This window comes from Sceloporus undulatus, chromosome 6 (assembly GCF_019175285.1).
Source record: "Sceloporus undulatus isolate JIND9_A2432 ecotype Alabama chromosome 6, SceUnd_v1.1, whole genome shotgun sequence".
NCBI classification, from domain to species: Eukaryota; Metazoa; Chordata; class Lepidosauria; order Squamata; family Phrynosomatidae; genus Sceloporus; species Sceloporus undulatus.
Genome location: NC_056527.1, coordinates 78,392,207 through 78,409,260, shown reverse-complemented (window position 1 = coordinate 78,409,260; position 17,054 = coordinate 78,392,207). Strand labels below are relative to the sequence as shown.

Here is a 17,054-nt window from a genome sequence, read left to right as displayed (position 1 = left end):
TTTATTAATATGTTCCCGCTAGGAATAGCTATGCCCTCCAGTGCAACTCTATGGCCAACTTTAATCAAAAGTCGCATTGAAGGACCTAGAGATTCCTAGAGAGAACACTCTGCTAGGCCTTGGTAGCTCCTCCAGCGCAATTCTCTGGTCAATGTCTGGTGGATGTTGACCACAGAGTTATACCGGAGGACTTAGAGATTCCTAGAGAGGTGTTCTCTCAGGTATTTGGTATTTGTGGTTATCCCACATTCACAGGGGTCCTGTGCCCCTAACCCCAGTGTTGAAGAATAATGTCCCCAATACAGGAGGCCCTTGTTATCTGCTGGGGTTTGGTTCCAGGATAACAAAATCTGCGGATGCTCAAGCTCCAAAACACACTGCAGAAATCATCCAGTTTGAGACTGCTTTAACTGCCCTGGCTCAGTGATAGGGAATCCAGGGAATTGACAGAGGAGGCTAAATGTCTCACAAAACTACAGTTCCCAGGATTTTCTAGCATTGAGCCAAGGCAGCTAAAGTGGTCTCAAAGTGGATTAGTTCTGCAGTGTGTTTTGGACCCAAGTCCCATTAAATATGGCAGAGCAAATGGAAAAAAAAATCAAGCTTTGCTATTGGGAATTTAGACTTTTTTTGGGGGGGGGGACTATTTTCAAGACATGGCTGCTTGAATCCATAGATAAGGACTGTATAATATATAGCCCTGATAAAATAATACTGCTTGGCTTCAGTGTGACAGTGGTTCCCAAACTCCAGATGGTTTGGACTTCAGCTCCCAGAATCCCTGACTGTTGACCAAGCTGGCTGAGGGGGGGGCTTCTGGGAGTTGCAGTCCAAAGACAAAAGACAAAAAAGGGACCCCTTCCAAGTGATTCTGGCAGCAAACAAATGCATGACAGAGGTTGCATCCACACTGTGGAAGTAATCCGGTTTCAGACTGCTTTAACTGCCTTGCTTCAATGCTATGGAATTGTGGGAGGGGCCACAACAAACTACAATTCCCAGAATTCCATAGCATTGAAGCAAGGCAGTTAAAGCAGTCTGAAACTGGATTTTTTCTCCAGTGTGGAAGCAGTGCTTGCAGAGAGGTGATGGAGAAGGCTCCAAAGGAGCAAAAAGGCGATGCCTCCCTCTTGCACCTCTCTCCCTGCCTCCGAGGCATGTACAGAATGCTGGCTGGGTGACGTCAAAAAGCCTCTCGGTGACGTCACGTCCCCTGAGGAGGCTGTCAGGATGCTGGAGGGAGGGGCTCAGTGTCAGGCTCAAGGGGAAGCCAGCAGCCAGCGCCCCCCCGGCTGCTCCCTTATTACCAGCTACATGCGGAGCTTAACCGGGTTTGGAAACCATGGGGAAGAATAAAGGTGAGCCCAAGGGGCTGGCAGAGTGGCCTGGGGCTTGGCAGCCTCCAAGGGACCCCCCTTTCCCCTCCTTTGGGGGCTCTGGAGAGCCTCCACAGCCAGAGGCAGTCTAGCTGACTTGCAAAGAAGCCACTAGAGAAGTAGGGGAAAGTTTGGGCACAGGACCAAGGAGAGCCTTTGGTTCCAGGCTAAAGCCATGAAGCTTTATCCCGCCTTTCTCCCAAGTTGGGACCCAAGGCGGTTTACAACACACACACACACACACACACACACTTCTTGAAAATAATGCCCAATGGATGGAGGAAACAGCCATTCTTCACTACTTTTGGTTCCCAAATTGTATGCATATATTAACACACACACACACACACACACACACACACACACTATACACACACACACACACATATATATATATAAACAGCATTTTAAAAACAATTAAAATAATCCAATCAAAACAATCCAATCAAAACAAAAAGCTTTCAGGGGAACCTGGGGACTATATAGTTTCTCTAGGGGCATAATGGATTTGAATGCAGGGCTAGGACTCTGGAGTTGTTGCTGCTGCTGTTGTTGCATGCCTTCAGGTCATTTCCAGTTTATGGTGACCCTATCATGGGGGTTTTTGGCATATTTTCTTTTCTAGGTTTTTTTTTTTGCCCTTGCCATCCTCTGGGGCTGAGAGAGTGTGACTCGCCTAAGGTTCCTCAGTGGCCAAGCTGGGATTCGAACCCTAGTCTCCAGAGCCACGGTGCAGCACTCAAACCATTACACCACGCTGGCTCTGGAGACCAGGGTTCGATTCCTGGTTTGGCCACAAAGCCCAGTGTGGGACTGTGGGCAAGTCACACTCTCTCAGCCTCAGGGGAAGGCCATGGCAAACCTCCTCGGAGCAAATCTTTGCCAGGAAAACCCCATGATAGCCCATAGTGTTGGACTATGACTCTGAAAGCATGGATGGTGCCATTTTGGTGTCATAAAGAAGACTCATAAAACTGAGATTATTAATGTTACTAGGATAATACTAATATTCGTTTCAGCACGGGAGCCATCATGGTGCAGTGATTTGAATGCTGGACTAGGACTCTGGGAGTTCAGGGTTCAAATTCCCACTCAGCCATGGAAGCCTGGTGGGCAACTTTGGCCAAGTCCCAGTCTCTCTGCCTAAGAAGAGGGAAATGGCAAACCCCTTCGGAACAGATCTTGCCAAGAAAACCCTGTGAGAAGTTCACATCATGGTTGCCATAAGTCAGAAATGACTTGGAGGCATATGACAACAACAAGTAGGCACTTTAAACTGAACCTGTTGCAGTGTTTCATTGTGAAGTGCTCCTCTTTACCTGTAGACTGTTCCAGGATATTCTATTGTGTTTCACCATCCATTCCAGTGTTAGTTTTTTGTTGAATTTCAGCGTCAGAATAATGAAAGCCCAGCCATGGCAAAGGATATTAAGGATCCAGAGTCCAACAGATGTGACTGGACTTCAGCTCCCATCCACCTTAGACAGAAGAGCCAATGCTGAGGGATGATGGGAGCTGCAGTGCAACAGCACTGGGAGGGCAATGTATTCCCTATACCTGTGCTAGGTGCAAAAATAATGCTTCTAATGAGAGATGTCTCTCTATGTAGGAAGTAACAGATAAGTGACATACAGATGGGAATTCCTCCTGATCAGAAGGTTTAAATGTAGAATATGTCCTGGAAAAGGAGGCCTTGTTGAGATGCATGTTTCTTCAAGGCCTCAAGTTGTACACTCCGGTTGCACACTCTAATCCTGACATTCCAGAGTATGTGTGCACAAACAAACACACAAGTCCTGTTCAAGGCTTTGGTATTTATTTGTGCTCCACACATGAAGACAGGAGTACGGTACATTAACACCACCAACCTTACCTCACACAAAAGCAACATGACTGAAGAGAGGACACTGTTTTACCTTTGGATGGTCTCTGTATGCGCCAGAAAGCAAACAAAACAATAACCAGCTTGTGTGCAGAGCCTACACAGATACAGGCTGTCCTCTTCAGACACGTCACTTTCAAATGAGGAACATGAGAACGGAGGTTGTTGGCACTAGTGCACTCTCCTCCTTGCACATGAATACACATGCTTACCAAATTCTTCAGTAAGGGTACAAGCCCCATCATAAAATGAGATATGAAATGTAGGAAACAAAAGATGTAGATAGTCGCAAGCACAGGCATGTTTATCTTGCGTGGAGGAAGCCCATAAACCTTGAGCAGAAATGTTATAGTCAGTCAGAACACCATACAATAAAATGAAGTTTAAATAAAATACTGACTCATCAGCACTGCTATTACATCCTTAACACCACCTGCGCAGAAATGTTCAGAACCAAAGGCTAGCATACAGCTCATGGCCCAGATTTTCACTAGGGAGGGTAGCATGGAATGTGTGTGTGGGGCAAGATAAGGGCATTGCCCTCCCAGATAGGAATGCTTCCCCCCTTCCAAGCTTTTCCTTTTCATTGTTGTGGTTACTTGCCCTCGAGTTGACTGCAACTCATGGTGGTCCTATGGATGAGACATCTCCAAGACTCCTTATCATCCTCTGTTCTGCTTAGTCCCTGCAAACCCATGCCTCTGGCTTCCCTGATTGAGTCCATCCATCTTGCTTGCAATCTTTGCCTCCTACTCTCTAGCTTTCCTAGCATTATTATTTTTTCTAGTGATCCATGCCTTCCCATTATGTGGTTAAAGTATGACGGCCTGAATTTGATCATCTTGGCTTCCAAGAGAATTCTGGTTTGATCTGTTCAAGGATCCATTTGTTTGTCTTTTTGGCTGCCCATGGTATCCTAAGTGCTCTTCTTCAGTACCAGATCTCGAATGCATTGACTTTTTTTCCCTGTCTGCTTCCTTTATTGTCCAGCTGTCATATCCATACATGACAATGGGAAATACAATGGCCAGGACGATTCTAACTTTAATAGTCAGTTGTACCTCTTTACTCCTCAGGATCATTTCTAATTCCTTCATAGCTGCCCTTCCTATTCCCAGTCTTCTTATTTCTTGACTGCAGTTACCACACTGGTCAATATTTGATCCCAGGTATGGGAATTCTCTGAGTATTTTGATTTCCTAATTGTCTATAATGAATTTATGTATTTCTTTAGTGGTCATTATTTTTGTTTAATGTTCAGCATTAATCCTGCTTTAAACTTTCATCACTGACCTTCCTCAGTAAACGTTCTTGTCTTCTGTCTGTGTTATTGTGTCATCCACATACCTTAGGTTGTTGATGTTCCTTTGTCCTGTCTTCATTCCTCCTTTTTGTGAGTCTAACTCTGCTTTTCTTATGATGTTTTCAGCATACAAGTTGAACAAATAGGGTGATGGGGCGCAGCCTTGCCTGACCCCTTCCTCTTTTGAGAACCATTCTGTTTCTCTGAATTCAATTATGACAGTGGTCTCTTCTCCTTGGTATAGATATCTCACCAGGTCTGTCAGATGTAGTGGTACCACCAATTCCTTGAGTGCATTCCATAGCTTTTCATGATCTATACAGTCAATTGCTTTGTTATAGCCTATAAAACACATGTTGATTTTCCCCCCTGGAATTCAATTGTGCATGCTATTAGCCACCTTATGTTTGCTTTGTGGCCTCTAGTGCCTCTTTCTTTCCTGAACCCCATTTGGACTTCTGGAATGTTTTCTAGCATTCCAAAGAGTAAGGCTGCCTCCGCACTATAGAAATAATAAGGTTTGACACCACTTTAACTGCCATGGCTCATTGCTGTGGAATTCTGGGAATTGTAGTTGGTTGTGGCATCATCTGTGGTGCCACAACCAACTACAATTCCCAAAATTCCATAAGATTGAGCAGTTGTATCACTAGGGGTGTTTGGGGTGTGTGGACCTCACCAGGTGACACCCTAATTTTTTTGGAGGGGTGACATCACTGCTCACATACCTACCGTTTGTCAGAAATGGGCCGTGGCATTCACCTTTAAAATGCTTTAAGAGATGGTGGGAGTGTGGCAAAGCTCAGTGGGAGGAGAAAGGAGAGGCCCTGATTTTTTAAAAAATTAAAATTTCAAATTTCAAAATTTTAAATTTTTAAAATTAAAAAAATGAAAACATTTAAAATTATTTTTAAAATTTTCTTTAAAAACATCACATCTTAATCAAATATTCACTATGTATCTGTACATACATTTAGGTTGTGCTTGTGATATTGAAATTTGAAGATATAATTTTAATTTGGCTAGTTGTTTATGTCACAACTATTAGCATTACATTCAGTGGTATATGGGAATTAGGATTTATGAGTAACGTTAGTGCAAAAAAGCATTACTAAGTATTCTGTATCATGTCAAATGGGAGGAGGGCAATGGGGAGGAGTGACATCATGAGCTACCACACCGGGTGACACCAACCCTAGGGATGCCACTGGCATTGAACCATGGCAGTTAAAATGGTGTCAAACCAAATTATTCCTGCAGTGCAGAAGCAGCCCACGTGAGTGAAAATTGTTCACACCTAGGACTCTTATATTTACTCTGTTTACATTACATTGATAAACTTTCCAGCCTTTTCCCTTTGGATATCTAAACTACAGGTTCATCTACACTGTAGAAATAATGCAGTTTGACACGACTTTAAGTGCTGTAGCGCCATTCTGTGGATTCCTGGGATTTGTAGTTTTACAAGCCATTTAGCCTTCTCTGCCAAAGAGTGCTGGTGCTTCACAAAACTTCCAGGATTCTGTAGGATGGAGCCATGGCAGTTAAAGTGGTGTCAAACTGCAATGCATTATTTCTGCAATGTAGGGGTACCCTATATTTCTCTCAAGTGAAAACTGAAATTACTATAATGATAGAAATTTGGGCACTGAAAGAAAATTTGATTGGGGGCAGAATTCTTAAAGTGGGGCAAATTTCTCACCCCCTATCCCTAGGTCTTATGTTTTGATTTGTAATTTACTAACAGAGTCAGCATAGCATAGTGGTTTGAGTGCTGGACTATGATTCTGGAAACCAGGGTTTGATTCCCTTCTTAGCCATGAAACCCACTGTGTGACCTTGGGGAAATCACACTCTCTCAACTTCAGGGGGAGGCAATAGCAAACCACCTCTTAACAAAATATTGCCAAGAAAATCTAATGATAGGTTTGCCTTATCACTATAAATCAGAAATATCTTGAAGACACACAATAGCAACAACAACAGTAACAACAACAACAACAACAACAAGGGACTAAAACTTTTTACCTCTAATTGCCCTTCCCTAACTGCAAACCCCAGGATTTTGTAGGATGGAACTGTCACGTGGAATCATTGGAGATTTTCAGATGGGAGGAACATGCCGTGAGTAAAAGGCAAACTCCTGGCATAATCATACAATCATACTGAAGATATTCAGACAACGTTGCACTCATCCAGGACTCAGTAAAGATCAAGAAGTGCTCCAGCAACAAACCATTCCTGGGGCTTCCCTGTGAATGGTTTGTTGCTGGAGCATTCCTGGATCTACACTGGATAAATCCTGGATGAGCACGATCACTTGGTTATGATGGGAATATACCTTTTATTCCCGGCTATCCCCCCTCATCTGAAAATCTCCATAGTTAAAGTGGAATTGTCTAGAGTGAAAAGGTAGCGTGAATGAAAAAGACTTCCAATCTATTCAGGCTGCAGGCACATTTCTTGCTATGCTTCCTGTTCCTATGATGAGACCACTGCATTGTTCTTCAGCTGATAGTTCCTTCTCACCCACAACTGGATGGCAGCCAGATCAAAGCTAAAAGGCACCCAGGCCAGCATTTGTACTGACTCTTCCCTTTAAAAGATTGCTAGGAAGAGAAAGATAATAAAATTAATGGACCCCATGTGATAGGCTTGGGTTAACTAAAGGTCCTAACTCTGCAAAGGCTGAAGAGGGTCAATGGTCTATATTAGTCTGGACTAACTTAAGTTCCATTGGCCTGTTACAGACTGCCAAAATAAAGCTGCTTCAGGTCTCTTTTGAGGTATGCTATTTAAATGATGCATGGGTCCTAAGAGTCCAGAGGTTGCGCCAAAGCCACACTCCATTCCTAAGCACTGGAGTGCAGCTTTGGTGCAGCTTCCAGATTCTTAGGATGCATGCATCATTTAAACAGCATACCTCCAAATTGACCCGAAGCAGCTTTATTTGATTACAGTGTGGGGATATGCTAAGTTTGACAAAGTCTGGGTCGAACCTTATTTCAATTGCATCTTCATTGGTAGGGCATCCCCTGTGCTCTACATACATTTTGCATTATTGTTTCCTACTGTTAATTCATAAAGTTCAGGACCTTTGCACAGCTATCTGGTTGATCCAGTGAAAACCTGCCAGTGAGTTGGGAAGGGATAGGTTTATAGACACTAGCTTGAGTCAAAATGCAGGTCAGTTTCATGGTCTGATTGTGAAGATGCATCCTTTCCATTTGTTTTATAGGAAGCTGGAGAAAATTTTTCTGCTGTGCTGGCCCACCAGAAACTCAGTCTTCAACATGGTAAGCTGCCCCCTCTTTCCTAGTGAATTAAATGGAGCTTTATGCAGCTTTTAGAACAGCGGTGAACAAACTGCAGATGTTGTTGGACCACGACTCCCATCAGCTCTAGCCATTGGGCAGGAAGGCTTGGAGGTGCTTTTGAGCAACACCTGCATTAGATGATTGTTCCAAACCTGAAAATGTTTCAGTATTACAGATGAGGAATTATGTGAGTGCATCACACAGTTTTTCAGCAAACTATTCGGCAAGTTGTTAATTCTCAATTGAGAAACAATACAAATCTAAAGATTTAAGCTCAGAATAACTGTATGCTTATCCACCACAGATGTGGTAGTAAGGCAGCTTGTGAATCGCAGAGAAGTTTCTTTAATTCTTTTTTAAGTCGCACAAATTTTGCAAGAACTATTTACTTAAAGCTAGCTCTTTTGAACTAAAAAAATCCATGCTTAAAGGAGGATATTCTGTGTTCTTTATGGCAGCTATTGATTTGCTATTGTGGCAACTAATTGTGCAATCTGAAAATGCAGATCTGGCACTGCTGTACTAATTGGTGTGTGAGAAAGTATTAAACAATAGAATTAACAGTTGTTAACTTTCAGACTGTATTCCAGACTGTAAATGAGTTCACAGATTTGTTTTGATGCCACTTTTACAGTATTGTCATGACATTCCTCAAAGAATCCAAGGAACTGAGTTTTGGAGAGCAGGCTAACCATTATCTTTAGTCTCAGGAGCTTATCACACAGAACCTTACCATGGGCAAAAGGTTACTACAGCGTTCCTGAAGTGTGAGGGTGTGATAGCGTGTCGTGCTTCCAAAACGTCATTGAAGCACCCAGCTTCTCTCCCGTCAACAAAGCGTTTGTGGAGCAGCCATTTCTTGCATAACGGAAGATCCTGTCATTAAAAAAATGGCTGCTCCGCAAACGCTTCATCGATGGGAGAGAAGCGGCACACCTCAATGACGTTTTAGAAGTGCGACGTGCTATCACACCTTCACACTTTAGGAACGCTCCAGGAACCTTTGGCCAATGTTTTACTGATTGTAAGTGCCTCTGTGTGAAATGGCTATTAACTCAGATTAAATCTATTGTGTAAGTATGTTCCCCTCTCTGCCATTGTTAACATGGAATATCGTAGAGATCTGAATAGTGCTAAGTTTAAACAAATGCATTAAGTTGAATTGTGGCTGAGTAGAGCTAAGAAAAATTAGTCCAGAAAATAACATTTCCAAGCTCCGACCTAATCATAGTTCCCATTTACCGTTAAAACCCCCCTCTAATTCATAAACTTCTAATACAATACATGCCTATATGCTGGGCTTGGAATGGATCATCCCAGTCCACAGCACAAAGTCTTTCCAGGGACATTGGCACTGCCCTGTGTCCCCCTTTATATTTTCTGTGTGCCTCTTCAAGAAAACACGGGAAGAACACGGAGATGCACTGTTCCTGTTTAGTCTGATTCTTCCCATGGTGGGGAGATACCTGAGTATAGGGTGACTGACTCAACTGTGCTCTAGTCTGCTGTTGAGAGCCTTTGGGGTTGAAGGGTGGGGTATAAATACCATACATAAATAATTTACAGCGCTTTATAAATAAATAATAATAATAATAATAATAATAATAATAATAATAATAATAATAATAATGGAGAGCGTTCTGCATCTAGAACACATTGACTGCAGTCTTGTAGGGTGGTGTTCTCTAAAGATTTATTTTTCATAGAAACATCAGATGACATGGACAAACCTTTCCTTCGACCCTTTCATACTATATAGTTATAGTACTATGATTCTATTTTAACTGCTATGGTTCCAGCCTATGGAATCCTGGGATTCGTAGTTTGGTGATGCAATGACCTTTGGTCAAAAGCAATAAAATTTGATTGATTGTAGTTTGGTGAGGCCCATGCAGAGTATACAGGAGTCTGTCTTTTAGTAGGATAAGAGGTTTTTCAGTGGTTATTCTCTGCCTAGTGAGATCTGTCAGTTCTGCTCAAGCTGGAGGTTTTAGGTAACTAACTGAAACCTCTTTTCCAACTAGGTTTCTTCAGTACTTTTTTAAAAAAATGTCTCCTTCAGAATATTCTATATGGAAATATATTTTATTGATAGGTTTTTATAGTGACTTGATATTTTAATTGGTTGTCGGACGCTTCTATCTAGGTAGAGGCAAGATAATTAAATCTCCCCTACCATTACACAGTGGTCCCAATCCAGACTGGAACTACATGTGCCTGTTGTTGTGAGGCTTCATGTTGTTTCTAACCTATGGTGACACGAAGGTGAACCTATTGTGGGGTTTTCTTGGCAAGATTTGTCCAGAGGGTTTTTTGTCTTTTCCCTAATCTGAGATTGAGAGAGCTTGACTTCCCCAGGGTCACCCGGTGGGTTTCCATGGCCCAGCGGGGATTTAAATCCTGGTCTCCAAAGTTGTAGTCCAATGCTCAAACCACTAAACCATGTTGGCTCGGGTAACAAAGGGAAAGAGTGAACTGCTTAGCCCTGATGGTCACTCCGATCTTGATGATACAATGGTTCCTGAATCCAGAACTTCATTCTGGCTGGCAGAGGGCTTCCTACCTGTATTTTGTTATTTGTTGGATTTATAAATCTGGATTTATAAAATCAAATTAATATTGGATTAAATTGTTAAAACCTCAAAATGAAGTGAAATGCTTTAAATCTTACATGTAAATGAAAGTCTTGGTGACTCTCCTTGGTTACCTGTCAAGCTTTGACAATGTCTCTCATTTATTCCAGCCTTAATATCAGTGAGTCTCATCCCTTCAAGCCTTTCTCAGAGCCAGACCCAGAAGAGGACCAGGTAAGTCATTGTCTGAAGGGGCAAGCCTTAAGTGAAAATGCCGTTGAAAGAGGGTAGATAGTGAACTTCCTCAGACACCTGATGGTAGCTGGAGAACTGAGATGTTACTGCTTGTAAGGTGTTCACTTACTTCACTTTCAGGAGTGTAGCCCTAGAGGAGGGCCCAAATAAGAATTCTGTCCCCTCCAAATGAAATTTTCCCTCATCTTCAAATTTCTAGTATTGCAGGAACTTAAAACATCAGCTGAGCATTTAGAAATACAGCTAAATAAGGGGCAGGCATAGTACCAAATGCATATGAACACAATAAAAATAAAGGTTCTAAGTATGAATGATTTTCAGTGTTTGGAGTGCTGAAAATGTGGGGACTTTTAGAATTTTAACTGTATCCTCTTTTATTGTTGTAATCTGCTTGGATTCCAAGTGATTAAGTGGAATATAAATAATTATTATTATTATTATTATTATTATTGACTGAAGGATTATTTTATGGGGGGTGGGACACAGAATTCTTATTTGGGAGGGCAATTCTCTTCTTTCTCCCCCATCCTCTACATCCCTACTTACTTTCACCTCTGGGAAAGAGATTTTGTGAGCTTTTGCCTTGTTTTGGGATGCTGCAAACCTGCAGAGGGATAAAAGAATTGGGTGTGTAGAAGTGGGAAGAAATATCTCAGCACTGTTGTACCTCCCCAGTCTTTAATCCCACCTGTCCTGTATTAATGAATACTTATGTAACCCAGTGGCTTTGAAACTGAATTCCAGTGAATACTTGGGTTAAACCCGTGGAGCTCTGCAGTTAGGAGATCAGTTGTCATGATAGACAAGCTGCCCTCAAAGAATGTCATTGCTCCAGTTGATCTGACACTGAAATGGACAGTTGCAAAGGAGGATTTGGTATATTCTCATGTATACATGCTGCATGTGTGGGGCAATGATAAGGCTGTACACTTCATGAACTGACTGTGCATCTCAGAATGTGCGCCAAATCCATAGCAACATCCTGGAATGATTGGCTGTCAAGTTAAGGAAGGAAAGAAGGAAGGTAGAAATTAAAGAATTAATCCTCACACTTGGTGAATGTCACACGTGTTTTGTGCTCTGTTAGCCTACCCTCCCCCACAGTTTTTGCCTTAATGCTCAGTTTTAAGAACTTGACTAACACAAGTGTAGATCCTCAACAATGTTTTTGGGCTCCAGTTCTCAGTATCCTCAACCATCAATGGGAGGTGGTCTCCCAGTGGATTCAGTGTGTTGTATTTGAAAAACATAACTTTTCTGAACTCTCAATATACTTTATGCCATTTGGAAGTATAGTATGTTCTGTTTCCAAACTTCCCACAATAGGACTCCACTACAATATTTGGTTACAATTCCTTTCCGGGGTGTATGTTAGAATCACTTTTATACATTCTGTACAATTGTTGGATAATTTGGTTACTCCTTATGTGCTCAGCAACAGGATTAAGTATAGTTGGCCCTTCATATCTAGATTCTTTATCCATGGATTTAACTATCCATGGTTTGAAAATATTCCAAAAAGATATAAATTCCCAAAAGCAAACCTGGATTTTGCTATTTTATATAAGGGATACCATTTCACCATGCCATTGTATTTAATGGGACTTGAGCATCCATGGACTTTGGTATCCATGGGGGATGGGTGGGTGGAAGAGTCCTGGAACTAAACCCCAGCAGATACCAAGGGTACACTGTACTATCATCACAACTACATGTTTCATCTCTTTGTGACCCTTCGACCTGGGTCGGACTCACAGGCATTAGTTGGATAGGATGTTTTTCCACCTTAACACATTCCAGTGGCTTTGGAGTCTTTTCCCATCCTCTCTTTTAAAGCTGTGACTCTGTACACACTAATCTTGTCTGAAGCTACATCTTCTGTTAAGGAGAATGGCTCTGAAATCATGTGCCTGTGTAAATACATTTTGAGATGTTATGCAAGGAGATATCCAGTACTTCCTTGTGCATTATTTCTCCCCAGGTTGTGTAATAGCAGCTGGATGGCACTAGGCTGCTTGTTTAGCCACTCCTTGGTCCAAGTAGCCACTGATTGGCTAGATGGGGGCATCAGGAGAGCCCCATTGTGTTGTCACCCTCTTTCCTACACTTTTGTATTCCTTCCTTCCAGGCCTCCTTTATGTTAAACAGGATTTTGGCCAGAGAGAGGAAGAGAAAAGGAGAGCCTCTTCTACCTAGCAGCAAGAATAATGGCAGTGCTTCCCTTCTTTTCAAGGAAATAGATGTAGTTCTGTCTAGCCACCATAAGTAAAGCTTATGAACTGACAGTCCTTCTGAAAGAGGAATAAAACAGTCCAGCATCCTTGCAATCTAACAAATCAAGTCTAAATGGTATCTGCTCAACATTCTTGATGCGATTTCATTTATCCCCAATTGTTCACAACATCTCTTGGAGAAAAACAATGCAAGAGAATATTCCGGATGTTATGGCAACAAGTAAAACTTATACTTGCATGTGATTTACTTAACACAGGTTGAGTATCCTTTATCTGAAATGCTTGGGACCGGACGTATTTGGGATTTTGGATTTTTTTTCAATTTTGGAATATCTGCATATACACAATGAGATACCATGGAGATGGGACCCAAGTCTTAACATGAAATTCATTTGTTTTTTGTATACACCTTATAGACAAAGGCTGAAGGTAATTTTATAGATAATACTTTAAATAATTTTATGTATGAAACAAAATTTGTGTACACTGAACCACTGGAAAGCAAAGGTGTCACTATCTCAGCCACCTATGTGGACAATTTTGGATTTTGGAATATATTGGATTTTGGAATTCTGGATAAGGGATACTCAGCCTATACATTCATTCTTCATTTTTTCAGTTGAAAAAGCTCTTGATTAAAAAGACAATTAAAACAATGCCAGTTAAAATTTAGGCTGAAAAGCAACAGCAACAATAGCAGTCGAGGTCTTCAACTGTTGTGCAAAGATTTGCATTGATTGGCGCCACAACAGAAAATGACTTGCTAAACTCAAGAGGATACTTCTTAATCAGGAACAGAGATCTAGGTTTTCTGAGGTGATCCAAGGTTCAAATATATTCAGTTTCAAATTCATTGACTGAGAAATTCAGGGAACTGATACTTCCATGGCTTTTCAGTGTTATGAACATGTACACTTTTATATGCACTTGTATGCTTGTGTTTAGAACCCTGAGACTAATACCAGACAGCTATATTGTTCTTCAAAGCAACAAACTCCTGAATGGCATGTTGAGGTCCATAATGGTGTGTTTTTACATGTCTTGCTGTAGCAACTTTAAGGTTAGTAGATTTATTGCAGCCGACGCTTAACCAAAACATTTTTTATCTGACACAGTGCATTCTAAAGTGGGGCAGTTTATGCCACCATGAATCCATTGGTCTTTAAGGTGGTCCAAGACCCTCTCATGTTGTTTTTAGCTGTGTCAAACAGACAAGGTGCTGTGGGACAGTTATTCTTCCAGGCCGTGGTCAGATTATGTTAGCATTCTGTCACTTCAATTGACAAGACCTGCACTAAAGGATGCAAGGAATTGTAGTTTGGTGAGAAGCTGAGTGTTCCCTGGGCAGAGGGAATGTTATCTAACCAAGCTTAGTTTTATATTGTATATCTACCCAAGACTGCAGCATTGCTTAACTAGTATTTATTTGTTTAATTTATATTTCTCCTTTCTCCTGGTATGGGAGCCAACACAGCCAACAAAAATTTAAAAACAAAATGCAAAAAATCTTGTTCTTGTTCACTGCTAGGAATTGAATTTGACCTATGGCACTCTGTGAATGAAAGACCTCCAAGTCACCCTGTGATCAACATCCCTGCTCAGTTCGCGAACTGTGGCTTCCTTGGTTGAATCTATCCACTTTTCTCTACTGCCTTCTACTTTGCCTAGCATCATTGTCTTTTCTAGTGAGTCGTATCTTCTCATGATATGTCCAAGTACAACAGTCTCAGCTTAGTCATCTTGGCTTCTAGGGAGAGTTCAGGTTTGGTTTGCTGTAGGATCCATATATTTGTCTTTTTGGCAGCCTGATATCCATAGAACTCTCCTCCAGCACTGCACTTCAAATTGAGTGGATTCTCTTCTTATCAGCTTTCTTCACTGTCCATGTTTCACCAACATACATAGAAATTGGTAATATGATGGTATGGATAATGCTGACTTTAGTATTCAGTGATATATCTTCACAATTCAATCTCTTGTCTGGTTCTGTTATAGCTGCCCCTCCAAGTCCTAGTTCCTTCTGATTTTTTGACTGAGTTCTGCATTCTGATTAATTACTGAGCCAAGGTATGGAAAATCTTGTCTTAATTCACCCAAAACACACTGCACTACAGTTCCCAGAATTCCTTAGCATTGAGCCAGGGCAGTTAAAGTAGTCTCAAATTGGATTATTTTTACAGTGAGTTTTGGACCATTGTCTACTTTACAGTTATGCAAATCATCTATGGGAATTATTTTTGTTTTCATGTTCAACTGTAACCTTGCCTTTGCACTTTCTTCCTTGACTTTCTTCAATAGTTGTTCCAAGTACAGTGAGCCTGCGCCATACGCGGGCTCATTATAGGTGGCTTCCAGTTTATGTGGAAGCTACTAGGATGCTGCGTGGCGTGCACGAGCCCCATTATATCTAATGAGACTCAAGCATACATGCTTTTTGTCTTATGCAGGGGGGGATCTGGAACGGACCCTCCGTGTAAGGCAAGGGCAGACTGTATTTGCTATTTTCTGCTAGCTGCATTTTTAAAATTGTAGATATTCCTTCTTTCAATTTCCCTACCTCCTTCCTCCAAATCTAATCCATTTTTACTTATGATACAATCAGCATACAAGTTTAACAGCTAGGGTGATAAAATGCAGCCTTGCCTGACCCCATTGCCAATCGGAAAAACATTCTGTTTCACCATATTCTGTCCTAATGGTGGCCTTTTGTTCTGAGCAAAGGTTACACATTGGGACAAGTAAATGTTGTGGCTCACCAATTTCTTTAAGAACAATTCATTTTTTTCATGAACTACTCAATCAAAGACGTAGCTATAATTTATAAATACAGGCTAATTTTCTTCTGAAATTGTTTGGTGCATTGTAGTATCCAATATAGGTTTGCAATATGATTCCTAGTGCCTCCACGTTTTCTGAACCCAGCTTACACATTTGGCATTTCTTGCTCCATATAGGAAAAAAGTAAATACAAAAGTTTAAACATTATTTAAAAATTAATTCTACTAAATCACAAAATTAAAACAGCTGAAAAATATTTAAAATTCAGTTAAAAAGTTAAAAACATAACACATTGATTGCTGAATTAATAATCTAGTGCAACACAAATAGAATATTTATTAAGATTTATATTCCTCTCCTTCCAACCTATCCTGAATGTACTGTATCTACTTGAGAATTGCATGGCTGCCTATAAGAAAGAGGACTTCCTTCCAACAGGTGAAGGCAACTCTTGCTTTGAACATAAGATGGAAGTGATCATATTTTCTCCCCCACACAGGAAGAAGACTTTTATATTGAAAGTGAGGTACAGACTTCTAAAATGGAAATACCAGAAGGAAATAGATGGCGGTGGTCACGGTTGCACAGAGAAGTTGAGTTGCAAACCTCTGGAAGTGGGTTACCAACTCCTGAGATAGAGTCATCATCTGAAGCTGATATTCAGGTTCAGACCTCTTTTTCGAGCATACCAAGGGAAATGGAGGCTCAGGCACAAACATCCTTTCTTTCTTTGCGGTGTCCAACTCCATTTGAAACAGATGCCCACATTCAAACCTCATTTACTGAATTACCAAGAGTACTGGAGGCTGAAGCCCAGGTGCAAACATCCCTGCCTTCATTACCTGGTGAAAGGGAGGCCCAGGTGCAAACTTCACTGCCTTCATTACCTGGAGAAAGGGAGGCCCAGGTGCAAACTTCGCTGCCTTCATTACCTGGAGAAAGGGAGGCCCAGGTGCAAACATCACTGCCTTCATTACCTGGAGAAAGGGAGGTCCTGGTGCAAACATCCCTGCCTTCTTTGCCTGGAGAAAGAGTGGCTCAAGTGCAAACATCATTGCTTTCACTACCTAGTGAAAAGGAAGTTCAAGTGCAGACATCATTGCCTTCACTACCTGGTGATAGGGAAGTGCAGGTGCAGACATCGTTATCCTCGTTACCTGGAGAAAGGGAAGTCCAGGTGCAGACATCACTGCCTTTGTTATCTGGAGAAAGGGAAGTCCAGGTGCAGACATCACTGCCTTTGTTATCTGCAAAAAGGGAAGTCCAGATGCAGACATCACTGCCTTTGTTATCTGGAGAAAGGGAAGTCCAGGTGCAGACATCACTGCCTTTGTTA

The 17,054-nt window shown here is 41.5% G+C and overlaps 1 protein-coding gene across 1 annotated transcript in view; it reads left to right on the top strand.

The window, feature by feature from the left end:
* The first annotated feature begins 1,252 nt into the window (after positions 1 to 1,252).
* The window catches only part of LOC121933625 (protein app1-like), a 15,927-nt gene continuing 125 nt past the window's right edge, over positions 1,253 to 17,054 (top strand). The window contains exons 1-4 of the mRNA XM_042473605.1: positions 1,253 to 1,358; positions 7,800 to 7,857; positions 10,622 to 10,685; positions 16,218 to 17,030. Of these exons, the coding sequence (XP_042329539.1) occupies positions 1,343 to 1,358; positions 7,800 to 7,857; positions 10,622 to 10,685; positions 16,218 to 17,030 (951 nt within the window). The 5' untranslated portion in view covers positions 1,253 to 1,342. The remainder of the gene's footprint in view (positions 1,359 to 7,799; positions 7,858 to 10,621; positions 10,686 to 16,217; positions 17,031 to 17,054) is intronic.